General features: G+C 35.9%; 1 protein-coding gene across 2 annotated transcripts in view; it reads left to right on the forward strand.

Moving 5' to 3' along the window:
• Positions 1–3,507: 3,507 nt before the first annotated feature.
• TNFSF13B (TNF superfamily member 13b) overlaps positions 3,508–16,419 on the forward strand; it is a 34,691-nt gene continuing 21,779 nt past the window's right edge. Inside the window, exons 1-3 of one of the 2 annotated variants that reach the window (XM_036250278.1) lie at positions 3,508–3,520; positions 5,587–5,936; positions 6,039–6,126. In XM_036250278.1, coding sequence (XP_036106171.1) covers positions 5,595–5,936; positions 6,039–6,126 — 430 coding nt within the window. In that variant the 5' untranslated portion in view covers positions 3,508–3,520; positions 5,587–5,594. Of the gene's footprint in view, positions 3,521–5,424; positions 5,937–6,038; positions 6,127–16,419 lie in introns of those variants that run through there. The other variant, XM_036250279.1, reaches the window with a different exon arrangement.

Consider the following 16,419-nt stretch of genomic DNA (forward strand, 5'->3'; position numbering starts at 1 on the left):
ACCTCTGAGCCACACCAGCTGCACCAAATAATTGCACTTTTAAAAATTTTGTTTTCTTAAATTTCCTAACACTACTAAATAATTGAAGTTATCAAAAAATAACTCTATGGAACTGAAAATAAGACTTTCTCTGGACCACAGGCCGACGCTCTAACCGCTGAGCCAAACTGGCCAGGGTGAAAATAAGACTTTCTTAATGAATGAATTTGTTTTTCTAGCCCTGGATGGTGACCTTTTCTTTTTACATTGTGGTTTTTTAAATGTGGACATTTGGAAAAATTCTGAAAGAACGTTTAAAACTGTTGTGTACAAAATTCTTTAGTTGTAGGAATATAAATATTCTCGAGCTAGCAGAATTAGAGTGTCTTTGGGTGCATTAACATCTAATGATGTATCAATTGATTTAAAGAATACGGAAAAAGTATTACTCAGTATAAGAAGTAACCAGCCATGGCCATATGGCTCAGTTGATTGGCATGTCATCCCATTCACCAAAAGGTTGTGGGTTTGATTCTTAGTCAGGGCACAAACCAAGGCTGCAGGTTCGATTTCCCAGTCATGGCATGTGTGGGAGGATTAAAAAAGAAACAGAAAAGAAGTCGTCCCCAAATAAGGGAACATGAAGAGTTGAAAAGTCAACAGCACCGTAGTGATAGTAATGTTTTTTCTATGATCTTGCTCTCCTGCCCTCAGGCAGCTGGGCTTCACAGCAGTTGGTGGACAGACAGCACAATTCCAGATTGCTTTATGTAGACATGAGACAGAGCAAGAAGAAGAGTTTCTTTTTCTTCTTTAAAGATGATGAACTCTTTTTAATGAGCCCCCATTTTACAATGACATGTTTAATTTATCTGCCTTTTCTATGTGGACCCAGAATAAATTCAGTCACTTCTTTCAAAAAGGAAAAACAACAATATCTGGTTGTTTAAAACCTCGCGTTTATTTACTCTCTGCTGTAAGTGGCCATGTCGAGGGACCACCAGGACTGCATTGCAGTGAATAGGATTAAAGCATGCATTGGCCAGCTTCACACAAAGATAGATATTGAAACAAAATGAGTTTCTAGATTTGGGGCAGAAAATAATCTGTGAAGATGTTGACACAAATTGGGTATACAGAAATGTACGACTTCAGAGTCCACACTCCTAACCCCCATCATTTTACTACTCACATTCAATAAACAAAATTTCAAAGAAATCATTAAAAACACACAATACAATAAACAGATGATGTATTATAGAATTGTGTCTCTGAAACCTGTATAATGTTATTAACCAGTGTCACCCCAGTAAATTCAATTTTAAAAAAAGAAATGCCAAAAAAAGCTTTATTAATTTTTAAAGGTAAAGGAAATTTTATAAGTATTATTTCCTGCATGGGTAGAATTACTTTGTAATTTCTCCTCTTTTTGAGGTGGTTGAATCTGACCAGGTATTATTTGCATGTCCTTGTGTGTCAATGTGTATTCTATATGTATGTTTATGTAAATTAGAAAAATGTGATCATATATATGAAATAGGTAGATGATCGCATTGACTGACACATATCCTTCTTAATACTAGTGAAAATATTCTTATATAAATATTATGAAGATAAGGAATGACACACTACATTGCACTCTAATTGAAAATTTCTTTAAAATATTCTTAAATAAACACTAATATTCAAGAGCATTAAATTTGAAAGCAGTTACACAACAAATTGAGGACATATTCATGAATGAAAGTACAGTTCTTACCAAAGTATATTTTTTCCCCAACAGTGACAAAAGTTAAGCTTCAGTAAATGCATGCACACTTCTCTTTTTAATAAAACTATTAAGAAATCAGCCATGTCAGTCACTGACATTATTTTTTGTATAAGAAATGATCAGAGTCCTGGCCGGTTTGACTCAGTGGTTGGATTGGCCTGCGCACCAGAGAGTCCTAGGTTCAGTTCCCGCTAGTGGCATGTACCAAAAAAAAAAAAAAAAAAGAAAGAAATGACCAGAGTTGTATAATTTAAAAACATGATTACAGTTAAGTTATACAGGGTGCTTAGCATTTAGCTGTCCAAATTAAATTTCACTATAACTATAATAATCACTGATTTCATATCTATTTCTAACAGAAAACAGCATATCTTTTTCTGAAATGTAATAATTATTTATAAGAAACTATTTTCCATATTCTTAGAGTACTTTAGAAACCATTTTTACCCAGACCTATTTTTAGGTATATCTGCTTATCTAGAAAATTTTGTCCATGCTTGAGTGACCCAGATCCTTATGAAAGGTACTGTTTTCCTCAAAGAAAGGGGTACGGGAGAGATTCCCCAAAACTTCTTATTCTTCATAATACTATTAAGCCAGAAGTTCATTATTAAATTTCTTGAATATTGGTGAAGTTGTCGATATAAGAAGCAAGCATTCAAAGAGTGGATGTTTGTTTTATGCTATGGTTTTATTATTTAGTCCCTTGGATAACTTAAAGTCTTTTCAAATGTACCCTTACACACATGGGACAAGGATGCAAATGATATCTCAGTTTGTTAATTAAATTCTGTATAGGTATGTTACAGGAGAATGTTTTACATTCCAGTTGAGAAAAATAAGTGGGTACGAAGTAGCAAAATACTGACAGAGAACTCTGTGGCTCAGGTATGGTAGTTTTTCCTCCCTGAATAAACTTGTGGGTTGGTGCATTATTCAGTGAATATAAACATGCTATTTGTCTAACAGAATTTCAGTTGAATAACTGTCAAATCATTTCCTCTACAGGAAACAGATCCTTAATTTATGGAATAATAACTTCCTTTTGTTCCTCTCGTAAGAAATCCCAAAGCAGATGAACGCCACTAAGTTTTCTACCTGTCTTCAGAGAAATCCAGTTGTGTGATCATTGTGGAGAACGTGCGGATGGCAGAGACGGCTTGCCCTACGTCTGGGCCGGGGGAGGCCTTCTTGCTGCCTTCTGTGGCAGAGACACTAGCTCTCTCTCTATTCAGGGTTGCCCACTGCTGGATGCAAGATGGGCTACATGTTTTAAAATGGCCTGCACATTGGCTGGTCAGTGGCTCTCTCTTGAGATAGTTGGCGGTGAAGTTCTCTGCCCAACAGAGCAACAAAGGCAGAGGGAGTTCTCTAAGACAATGAATTATCCCCTCTCTCTTCAGAACAGACTATAGTCTTTTACAACAAGTGGCAACACGAGTGGAGGAAGGTTGAGTCCCAGAGAGCAGTGGCTATGGGTGTCCCGAGTGAAAGCGAGTAACTGATTCTAGCTCTGCCTTGGATCCTTTTATTTCTACGTTTTTAGGTAAGACTAAACCTGAGTGAGTTTCAGTTACTTTCAGTCAGAGAGGCTTAATGTAATTCCCAAACTAATGCTTTTTAAAAGTTGGAACATTATCTGGTACATGTCACCCTGATTGACATGGAAACAAGGACTGTGACAAAAGACGTGATGTCTGACACAAGCGAGTTTGTAGTTGCTCGTAGAAGATTTGAGAGATTAGAGAACGGCTAATTTAAAGGACCAAGGTAATGATTAAAATAATTTTTTAAGTCTTTATTTTTTAAGTTTTTAAAAGTCATTTTAAAAAGTCTTGGAACTTGTGGACACAAAAGAAAAAATAACAATCCTCGTAGGTAAAAATGAGTAAGTCTGATGAAATCACACTCAGTGAGACGGTGAGGAAACAGGACCTCGTGGGTGGGTAACTCAGTGACACCTGCAAAGATGAAGCTGTGCTTACTCTTCAGTGGTGTTTGCTTGGGACACTCTTGCAGATGTTACAAGGAGACATGCACAAAGATGTCTGTTGTGGGACTTGGTCATGAAAAATATTTCGTGGAATGAATGAATGAAACATAAAAATGAATGCAAAATGAAAGCATCTTAAATGTAGGTTGGTCTATATTTCTGTAAACGTCACTAAAAATCTCAGGGGCAGCGCTGGCCGGTTTGGCTCAGTGGTTGGAGCGTCGGCCTGCAGTCCAGAGAGACCCGGGTTTGGTTCCCGATAAGGGCACGTACCTCGGTTGCAGTTTGTCCCCGGCCCTGGTTGGGATCATGTGGATGGCAACCACTCGATGTGTCCCTTTCACGTCGATGTTTCTCTCTCTCTCCCTCCCACTCTATCTGAACAAAATGTCCTCGGGTGAGGATTAAAAAAAAAACAAACCTCAGGGACAGTTATCATCCCATTTAACAGATGAGGAAACTGAATCACAGAGAGGTTACACATTTTGCCCAAGGAGAGTAAAGGATGGAGCCTGGATTTGCATCCCGCTGTGGGGCCCTTACTTACCTATACTTAAATTACTTTTGCAGCTGTCTTTCTGAAGATGACACAGATGTGCGGTGAGCTAGAGCTATGCCTCACTCTCTGAGCACCAGGGGAGTCGGGCCTCACCAGGCCTCGGCAAGGGCTCGGTAACTCAGTCACTGACGGGAGCTCCTCACAGGATATATAGGTGCTGGGGGGGGCAAAGCAGCCAGAAACCAAAGCATGCCCAGGAGGTGGCTATGAAGACAACTCAAGATAGGTGTCCTTGGAACAACACCAAGTCCAACAATAGAAACTTGAAACTAAAGCGACCCTGGATTGAATCAAGTCGTTTTGTGCACGTGTTACATTGGGGCAGAGTCAACCTAATGTTGACTAGTATATACGGTGCTTTAGGGGAAGAGGAATTAATGGTGGGACTGGAGGATCTGGAGCTGGACGTAAGACCAGTTCTCCTTCAAACAGTGTCAGACTGAGGGGTGCCTGAAGCTCCAGAAGTGGGAACAGCAGGGCACCTCCTCAGGACGAGTTGTCCTGGGGCACGGCTCCCTAGCAGTGAGTCCCAGGAGGAACAAGATGACGCAGGTTTTCCTTTAAAATGTGTCCCCTGCGTGTCAAGAACCCTCTTCATATCTAATCTAAATAGGTTTGCAAATTTTAGTCACATTCTTTTTATTACTTTGCTGCAACAATGATAATAAAGAGACTACTCCCAGCAGACTTCCATGCCTCCTTGGAGGATACTTTATTTTATTTTCTCCTGGAGGGCTGTTAATAAATCACTTTCCAGCTGAGTAGAGTTCAATGCTAGGGCACTTAGCTTATCTGACCTTCACATTAATTACTTTTATTACACTAGCAGGAACTTTAATGTGCGTTTCCCCTTCCCTGCACAGCACGTGGCCCGAGCAGACCCGGTTCTCTCAGAGTGCCAAAGGGGGAGCTCCTTAAACACCGCGCTGCTTACAAGTTTTCTCAGGTGTGCTGATCCACACCCAAAGTCCTATCAGATCAATAGATGTGAGGGACTCGCTTGTGTATGAATGTTTGGATATGCCATTAAAATTCTTACAAAAACTGAAAGTGAAATGAGGAAGATGATTGAGCAATCAACTGGAAGTGCAGTGCCAGAAGACCTATCTACGTAGGGGCAGAGATGCAGCAGTGCAGGGAGAAGAATATTCAGGAGAATTCTCCTGAGGGCAAGAGCCAAGCTGGCTGATGTGGTCAATGTAGGACATCAACAAACACAGATAACAGGAAATGATCCATTCCCTGTGGTCACTCATTCTAAAGACCCGAACCTTCAAAATTCAGGGAGTGAAATGAATGACTCCACAGAAGGGAAGCAGTCACGCCTTTCTCCTTGTCCTAAGAAAAGAGAAGAAATGAAACTGAAGGAGTGTGTCTCCATCCTCCCCCAGAAGGAAAGCCCCTCTGTCCGGTTCTCCACGCTGCTGGCCTTGACCTTGCTGCTGGCCCTGGTGTCCTGCTGCCTCACGGTGGTGTCCTTCAGCAGAGTGGCTGCCCTGCAAGCGGAGCTGAAGAGCCTCCGGGAGGAACTGCAGGAGCACCAAGCTGAGCAGCTGCCAGGCCCTCCCCAGGCGGGAGCAGCAGCCCCCAGGGCAGCTGTGCAGGAAGCTCCAGCTGACACCTCTGCCCTGAAAGTAAGTTTGCAGTAGCTGAAGCCCTAGGCACAGTTCCTCCCACAGTGCTGCCTCTCCTTCCTCAGATGCCTTTGCCATAACTTGGGGTTTTTCTCCTCTTAGGGGATCTTTGCACTACCAGCTTCAGGAGAAAGCAACTTCAGTCAAAGCATCAGGAATAAGCGTGCCACTCAGGGTCCAGAAGAAACAGGTACGTTGGGGCACAGAAGCCTTTAGGAATCAGAGATCCCAGTCTTCACGGGCGTGGAGGATAGCATCAGTTTAGGGGAGCCAGAGAAGACTATGACTCAGAAACTGTGACATTTACCCTCTAAACAAGATGCCACTTTACAGCAAGCCTGAGCACTGGCAGGTTTAATAGGCTGCACAGCACGTTTTGTCCTCCAATGAGCAGACTTTGTGCATAGAAGTAATTGTGCTATACTTGAAATATAGGGGAGGAAAAAGGGGCACATATTTCTCATCAAATAGATCGTTTACTCCTATGTCAGAAGCATTGTCCATCACTCCAGAAAAAAACCACTACGAGTTAGTGTAGAATGAATGGTTTTTATCTACCTGGATCATAGCAATTCAGCTAAAGACAAACATTTCCTAAAGGTGCACTGTATGCTGTGAAATCAAAGCAGGTGTGTGCTTCCGCTTTATTTAGTTTGTTTGTTTTTTGCTTTAAAAAAAGTTTATTTTATACACACACATTGATTTTAAAGCTTTTCTTTAATATATACACGTCCAGGAGATCCACATACTTGTGGTTTATACTTTTCTCCATGTTCCACAGAATTTGAAAGATTCCTGAAACCTCAAATTTGGTGGGCCCTCCTAAAATACTCAATATTAGTTCCTTCATTTTACAGATGAAGAACATTGGCATTTCATTTACTAATATCACAATTTAACAGATCCTTAGCATTATTCCACTTTATATTGGAAAACATTTTTTGAGCACCCAGAATATGCCAGGCAGGAATGTACCAGGGTAAGTATTGACACACCTCCTGTTTCCTTTAATCTGCACAGTGGCTGTGAGGTAAACAGAACGTGTGTAATCATTGATATATATTTGTGCTTCTATAGAAAATTGTGTGAGAGACATAGAGACGAGGTGTTCTGCTATCAGATACACACACACACAACAGATGCTCTGACTGTAAACTGATTTTTCACTAAATGCCTTAGTCATAAAAAATATTTTTATTTTGTAAAACCATATTTTTTATCTGGTTATCATAACTTTGTGCCAATTATCAGAAACAGTTGGCTTTAAATATTTTAAAACTAGGAAACACTCATATTTATACTATACTTTGACACATCAATTATTTTTATATTTTGCATTTTGTCATTTATATTTTCTACCTAATTGAAAAAAACAGCATTTATGCTATGGTATGTTTTTATTGTTCACTTATCTTTATATATTAAGCATTGTCCTTATTGCTGAATGATTCTCACACATCTATATTATCTTATTCATCATACAGTTATTTAACATAACCATTCCCATTTTTTCCCACTGTAATGGAATACGCCAACAATTTTTTTGCAGATCTCTTTTGTTTATGGGAAACTATATGCTCAGTATAAATTCCATACAAGTAATGTCTGAGCTAGAGAGGATGAACATCTGTATCACCCTTGTTACCTTTTGCCATACTGCTTTCAAAATGAGTTATAAATGCAGTTAACATGTAATGTACAAGTTCTCCACAGTCTTACAGTATCTTATTTTTTAAAATTTATTTTGGCTAGTTTAGTATCTATAAAACAGTATCTCAAATTTAATTTGTTGCCTGTTCACAAGTAAGAATTAACTTCTTTCCGCATAGTTAGATAACTTCTAATTTTATCTTTTGCTGATTTTTATTTATAACTCTCTCATTTTTCTCTCCTATTTTTATAATTTTGAACAAACTCTATTAGACATATTCATTATGTATCAACATTTTGATGTAAATATTTTCACAATATTTTGATGCTTTTAAAAACTTGTACAGAGATTTTGCATCTGTATATTTTAATGTGATAAACTCTCTTTCGATTTTCTCTCATACATCAAAGATAAAAGTATATTTGTTCATTATCTCTTAGTATAATCTATTCTCTGATGTTTTGACTTTTTTATAATTCAGTGTTTTAGTTTGCTACTTAACTCATGAACCCTTCTCGCATTTACTTGGATAGATCGTCATACCCGCTTTAACTTCCCCTTTCTTCTATTTTTTCCTTCCAAACTGCTGCTAATTACCGCAACCAAATTTATTAGATGATACTTTTTAACTTGTTTGCGATGGAAAGCTTACTGTATTAAGTTCCTCATACATAGTTGAATGTATTCGGAGACTCTTTTTTATTGTTTTAATATTCTGTTTATCTGAATTAAAATAAATATTGTAAGTAATTTTGTAATGTCATGAGTTTCAGTGTCTAGTAGGATCAGGATGCCTCAATCATCTTCAACCTTCTGTGCTAGTATTCCCATCTCCACATATTCATTTTAAAAATGAACCTGAACTTCACCATTGCAAAGGGGATATGGGCTCAGCAGGTTTAAGAAAAGAATAGAGTAATAAATGAGTAACTCCTTGAGTTTTACTTCCCCAAAATATCCTCTATTAGCATTTTAAAACTCCTCCCATGTGTGTGTTTTTATATAGTTGTGTTTTTACGGCACCAAAATTATATACTGATAACATTTCCCCAAATAATTTGTAGTTTTTACAAACCTTAGAGAATAACAAAAAATTCTAACCAAATGAATAAAAATTTACCCAGTTTTCACAGTCCAGATGTAATCACTGTTGTCATCATGTTTTGCCTCCAGTTTTTATAAACCTTTAATATAGTATACAGGGGTGGGCAAAAGCAGGGTTGCAGTTGTTCATATAGAAAATAATACAATAAATAATAATACAAGGATAAACTCTGTGTTTCGTGTACTCACAACTATAAACCAACTTTCGTCCACCCCTGTACATAGTGTATAAGTATAGTATATAGTATATATGTAGATAGATATATAGTATATCATATGTATATATTGTACATAGTATGTATATATCTCTATATACTCTGTATTCTCTATATACTCATCACATTCATAGATCCGAGATGGAAAGTTTGAAGATGAGAGCCTTAGTGACAGGTAATACATGCTATTCATTGTCAATTAAATCAATTGGAATGTTGTTATAGACACTGTCCTTTTGTGCAAGGAAAATTTATTTTGTTTAGTACTACTCCAAAATTAATGTATATACCCAAGAATGTTGTTTGAAATTCTCTGATTTTGTTGTTATTTGGTAGGGTCCTTCTTCTGGAAGTGAGAAAATTCTCTGCAGGTTGAATCTATAGAGCTTTCCTCATTTTTTTTGTTTCCATTCTAGTTGTTCTGATTTGTTTCCAGGGGGACTCAAAAACCTTTGGTTTTCCCTTTTATTTACAAAGTGTTTACTTATGTTCTTATTTATTAATTTTTTATATACATTTTGGGACCATTAATATTTTTGTTGGAATTTAAAACTGAAGAAGGAAATGAATTGTAACACTGTTTAATTTATATATTTAAGAATGTTTAATATCTCTATTAAATATTGTATTTAATTTCCCAATAAGTCATGGTTTTTTATTATATAGGTTTCACTGTTCTTTGAAAGTAAATTTTCTAAGGTTTTGTTGCTGTTTTGGAGTCTTAGCATTTTCAAATAGCTTGTTAAATTGTTTTTAAAATGTACAGAATTATTAATAAATGATACAGCAACATACTTATGAATGTATTTCATTCATTCTTATTTTTAAGCCACAGCAACATACTTATGAATGTATACTTAAAAGAATTTTACTATTATTTTAAAATTTTATCTAGAACTGTGCTTTCTACATATGCTCTTCAATGACAGTGTACCCTTATTTTATAACTGTGTCAAAAAGGTTCATAGCTAAATATTGCCCATAACAGACCACAATGTTACCTATTCTTATTTTTCTATAAATCCAACACAAATCTCACCAGCCACTTTAATTTTATTGTGTGTATGTACAATTTATAAGTAATTAGTGTGCCCGACCTCCCCAGCACACAGAACGCCTATTACTGCATAGGATTTGGTACTTATTACATATCATCTAGGAAAAGTATTGTCTATTCATTTGTGTATGTTTTGTCTGTACAATTAAAGAGTAGAGACTTATGTGGTCTGGCTCCTTTGTCTCCTCCTGTGTATTCATCGTGACACTTATACACAGTAGGTATTCTATTAATACATGTTGATGGATTTGGGGCTCAATTTGAAGCAAGATAGCATGATTTGGGAATGATTTGGCATTGTTTTGTTGGGGGGTATTTTTCCATGTTTCACTTAGAGACCAAGTTACACATTTTTCAACTTGACATTTAAAGCAACTAATTAACCAAAGAATGGAGCCTGATCACAAAGCTAGAGACATGGGAGAGTTAGGGATCCCCTTGCCACAGACCTTCTTGGTGTACGAGGTGGACACAGTTTGAACTGAAAAGTCATAGAGAAGCTCCCATATTCAGTAGCCTCCTTAACTAAAATTTCATGGATTTCTGGTTTTATTTAATTTTTGTTTTCATTTTAATTGAAGTATTGTTTACATATGGTAAAGGGTACATATCTTAAGGATACAGCCTGGTGAATATTCATAAACTCACAGCAATGATGAAGGGACCACCATCAGCCCGCGCGCCTGCTTGCTACTAGTTCTAGTCCTCCCAGGGGTAAATGCTGCTTTTACTTCATTTTAACATTTGCTACTTTGGCTCGAGTTTTGTTTTTCTTAATTATGTTATATTTCAAATGAAAGTCTTATTATGTTTCATTTGTTTCATAAGATAATTTCTAATTGTAGTATAACAAACAGAAATGTGGGGAAATCCAGGATCAAAGAATTGCCAAATGGCTCGCATTAACCAAAAATTCACTTTTAAGACCATAAAGTGTATTTGGAAATATTCCTAATTTAAAAAAAATAACTAAAGTGATATGGCTCTGAAAAACATTACCCGTTAAAATTTCTTCACGAATGGAGTCATGATGACCCGTATTTTGAACCTTTAGCTAACTTTATCATTAATTATATTTATTAATTATAAATTTAGATTTATATAAATCTATTCATTTTTTTTATTGATTAATTTTTGTTACAAATGATTCTCCTTTTTTCCCCCACTGATTCCCCCCTCCCCCTTCCCTCCCTGCCCCTTCCCCAGATTGTTGTCCATGTCCACTGTTCATGCATACATGCATATAAGTTCTGTGGTTCATCCCTCTCTCACCTCCCCACTCCTTAGGGGATTGTCCTCAAAATCTATTCATTTTTAAAAACCTAAAGATAAGCATCTTTAGAGTTCAGCAAAAAATGAATTTTTTTAAGTGGACTCCTGCTGAACCCATTATTGTATTAGTTTATAAATAAAATCAGGTGGCGTTCATATTTTCTCCCTTGTTATTCAATAGGGTATTTAAAGGTTATTAGAAATAATATGTTTTAAATCATAAAAGACAAAAATTATTTTTTATTATGTTTATTATACTTGTCTGAACTGCAATATTAAATGGTGGTAAAAACATGAACAATTAAAAGAAATATAAAAACAAGAGTGCCCATATCTCATCTTCTAAAAATTGTAAGATTTTGACCAAACTACTTTAAGTCATTTTTCTTCATTTTTATTTATTTTTAAATCCTCACCTGAGGATATACTTATTGATTTTTTGAAAGAGAAATATCGATGCTAGAGAGAACATTGATTGGTTGCCTTCTGTATGTGCCTAGACCAGGGATTGAACCCGCAATACGACACGCCAATCAACTGACCCACACCGGCCAGGGCTTCTTCGTTTTTACATAAACTTTTTAGTTTGGACTTTTTAAGAATTATAGAAAAGTTGCAAAGATAGCAGGAAATTACCATATATCCCTCACCCAGTTTCCCCTAATGTTAATATCTTACATTACCATAGTACCTTTGTCACAACTAAGAAACCAACATTGGGACTTAATTAATAATGAAACTCCAGACTTTATTTGAATTTCACCAGTTCTTCCACTAATGTCCTTTTTATGTCCCAGGAAACTTCCAGGACATAACATTGTATTCAACATTTTAAAAGCAGAATTTTGAATATAGAGCACATCAATTAACACCTAATATTGTAACTTAACTGCTTCTCTGTGGTAAACAGTTTTAATTGTAAAAAGGAAAAATAGCAGTATGATTTTTGAGTCTTCTTTCTTGAAATTTATAGTCCATCTCCTCTGTAAAGAAGGATGGGATGTCTGAGAGGTCTATAATGTCGAGTCTTTGTTTCATTGACATTTCTGGCTCAGATGTAACTGAACAAGGCTGTAAAATGCATGTTGAAAGCACAAAATGTAGAACTCAACCACCAAGTTTGTATCAAAATTAGGCTAACTGGAGCCTCTCACACAGTAAGGGCGTGTTCCTTCCTAGAACATAAACAGCTGGCTGCTGTCATGGTGATCTTTGACCAGATTCTTCCCTGACTGTTATTTTTTCCCCCTGCTTCAATAATGAGAGACTCTTTTTTCAGTGTTGCAAGAGCAGGCTTCTGTTCAGTTTCCAGAAAAGTGTTTAAAATTGAAATAGTGACCTGACAACCAAATCTCTGAACCCTGTTCTTGTCAAGTTTAAAGTTTTGGGAAACAGAAGAGCCAGGAAACAAGTCAATCAATGCAGCCAAGAGTGATATTGCATCTCTTCCACATATTCTGCAAGCCTGTTAGGTTCCAAGAAGTATTCTGGTCATTGGACGTTGATTGGAAAGCAAAACAGATAAACGTTTTTTGCCTCTCAGACGTAACATTACAGCAAGGTAGAAAGACACAGAAAATAATCAATAAACATAATTAATGATGGCAAATTCATTGAATAAGTGAAAATTTTAGGGCAGCATTTAGAGCAAGAAGAGGGAAGGAGGATATGTTTCTATTTCAAATAGGGAGGCCAGGGTAAGTTTTTCTGTCTTCTCTTGAAAAATAAATAATTCTTAATAATTCAATTAAAAAAATTCAGACATGGGTAGGTATTTTACACATAAATTCCCTAATATTGAGGGATGTGTTTTCACTATTAATTCTGTAAGAATGGATAATACTAGTTTTCATGTTTAAGTGTGCTTTTTATAGGTCAAGTCCTACTTAAAAGAACTACATTGGGCAGCTGCCCCTTTGTTGTGGTGGGATATTCTTTTAAAGAACATACTCATTTCTGAGAAGTTAGAGAAGAAACATATTTTCCTCAAAATATAGTAAACAGCCACTATGCAAAGCTCTGAGGCAGGCACTCTAAAATATACAGAAAAGAGAAGAGTGAAATTAAGGTATCGGGTGTATTGCATGTATAAGCTCTGGGCTATGCCCTGTTGATCTATGCTATCTTTCACCATCTCAATAATCCAATTAGGTTGTCATTATTGTCTTTATTTTAGATGGTAGAACTGAGACCCAGACAGAAATAATTCCTCCTCTCAACAGGCTAAATATTTAGTTAGAGAAATTAAACAAAATTAATATACATTTTAAGATAATAAACTCTTGAGCTTTTATAAAGCACGTGTAAATTATGACTGCAGTTGATTTTTACTCTATGGACTGGATATTATTTTCATTATACAGATAAGCAAACATTTTAAAATTATGTCAGTCTCATGATTAAACAGCTAATTGGTTTGAAAAGTGAATTTATTATCTATTGACTGTAAGTTCTAAGTTTTTAAAATTATGTAAGCTGTATGTGTTACTGTTCAAGTAAGACACCAGATTTGAGAAAAACTACTAAGTCCTTTGAGACCCAGACTTTTATTAATATTATTACCAGTGAGAGGGACATCTGGTTATGGAATCATAGAATGTTAATTATGATAATTATAGACTAAAAGATTATCTACTCCTTGGTAGAGAAGAGTTATGCTGGATTTGGAAGATTGAGTAGATTTGTGTAAGACAATGCTGTATCCTAGAGTATGGGAATAGTAATAAAAGAGGAAATAGAAAAATATTAAGAGGCCTATTTTTGTAGGTGGAAGACACATAACACATGTGAACTCCTTGACATTATCCCTTTACTCTTCTAAATTTTTAAGATTTTTGCAATTGCTGATTAATTGAAGTGTTTTTACAAGTTTGGGATTGTCTCTCCTCCTTCTCTTCCTCCTGTGGCTAGACTGAGATAGGGGAAATTGAAAATAACTGCCTTGTGATAGCTTCTGGCATTCGTTTGGAAGTCACACATCAGCTCATACATTTTCTCCTCTAACTGCTGCTGTAGAGCTTGTCAGGGGGATAAAGAGTAAGAATTTAATGAGAATAGTACACAACCATTTACTTAAAAAATATGATAGCATGCTACAGTTCTGTGGATGAAGGTTAAAACTTTATTATTGAGGATTATTTGTTATGGAAAATGTTTGCAATATAACCACAGGCCCAAAGATTTATTGTTCGAGGGTCCAGATACTATAGAAATAGTTTTTTTGTTTTGTTTTGTTTTGTTTTTAAATTTATGGTACCTATTTTTCCTAAAATATTAATTTAAATTTATTTCATGTCTTATAAAGTTGGATGTAAGGATGGGTTTTTAAAGCATTATTCTGAAAGGTTTGATGTGCCCTGGCCAGTGTGGCTCAGCGGTTAGAGCGTTGGCCTGCGGTCCGGAGAGACCCAGGTTCGGTTCCCGCTAAGGGCACGTACTTTGGTTGCAGTTTGTCCCCAGCCCTGGTTGGTCGTGCGGGTGGCAGCCACTCGATGTGTCCCTTCACGTCGATGTTTCTCTCTCTCTCTCTCCCTTCCTCTCTCTCCCTCCCACTCTATCTGTACAAAAAATGGAAAAATATCCTCGGGTGAGGATAAAAAAAAAAAAAAAAAAAAATGAAAGGTTTGATGTTATAATGTTTTATTTTCTTTTATAAATTGTTCCACAGATTTTATTCTGCTCTAAACCAGACACTGAAAATTTGTAAATGATGATCCTTAATAGCAAGTGACTCATGGTCTAAGGAGAGAGTGAAATGTATGTCAATAGATGTATGTACAAAGTTTTGTGGGATCAAATATTTAGCTAGAAGGACCAGGGGAAGAGTTGATATTTGACCTGAGCCCTGAGGATGAATGGGCTTTCACCAGATGAAAAGAAGACTATTTATGCAGAGGGAATGGCAGATACACAGTCATGGATGCATGAAGATGACCTCCTTTTCTCTCTCATACAGTTGCAAGTTTAATTCTGTTTTTATCATATTGATTCATGCCTGTTCTTCCTACCAGATTGTAAGCTTAATGGGGGTAGGAAGTGTGTCTCTCTTTTTTTTTGCTATCTCTAGCACAAGACATGACAAATGTAGTACTCAGTAAAATTGTTGAATGAGATGAATGAGATATAGAATCTAAATTGAACAAAAGTGAAAAATTCAAACCAGTAGAATTTGCTTATTAGTTGAATTTCAAGATTAAGGAGAAAGGAACCAGGCATGTACATAAAGTTTCTAGCATGGGCAACTCAGGGGACAGTTTTATATCCATTAAAGAGAAAAAAAGAGAAGTAAGAGGTGAGTGTATGGGGAAGATAAAGAAATAGATTTGGGTCATGTTGAACTTGAGTAATCACTATGGCATCCAGATAGAAATCTCCGAGAAGTTGAAGGTGTAACAGCCATTTGTGCAATTTATTATTACCTTTCAAGAGACATTCAGGTGTATTTCTATTTTTGTTTTTAACTTCCTTGACTTTCAGACATATTTGCATTTTTTTTCACTGATAAGTTACTGATAACCAGTAACTTCTGAGTATACATTATTAATAGAGAAATATTCTAAAATAATACAAAAAAAGTCATGGAAAAAGAAAAAACATATCCTGTGGCAATGATGGCAACTATACAATTAGTAATTTTAAATTAAAATGTTTGATCAATTATAAAACAAAACAACATTAGATGAAGATTTTGTTGTTGTTGTTGTTGTTGTTTTGGCGGGTTTTTTTTTTTTTTTTTTTTTTTCTCTTAGTGCTTATGAAGCTATGTAAAGGGCTACCATTTTACATATTCTACATTGCTTTAGGTAAAGAACATAATTATATTATGAGTAGTATGTGACAATGCCCAATTAATGCTTAAAACTCTCTACACATATACACATAAAATATCTTTAACTGAAATATTTTCTTTACTCCTTTCAGCTATAGTTATTTCTATTTTATTTTATCAGTTCCTTTCCAGCCCTGAAAAAATAAGTTCTCCTTTCTTACTTCCCCAGGGCCATTATAGTACTACCATCTTTCAAAATTCCCCAGAATTGAAAACTTTTTATTATTAGTTTTTAATTCTCCTTCAAACGTATATAGTCATTAGTCACAAACTTAAAAAAAATTTTCACAGTTTATCTTGGATGCTTCATGTGTATAATTGCATTTTAGACCAAATTATTCTCAAAATATGTTTAT

Source organism: Molossus molossus, unplaced genomic scaffold (assembly GCF_014108415.1).
Source record: "Molossus molossus isolate mMolMol1 unplaced genomic scaffold, mMolMol1.p scaffold_m16_p_9, whole genome shotgun sequence".
NCBI lineage: Eukaryota > Metazoa > Chordata > Mammalia > Chiroptera > Molossidae > Molossus > Molossus molossus.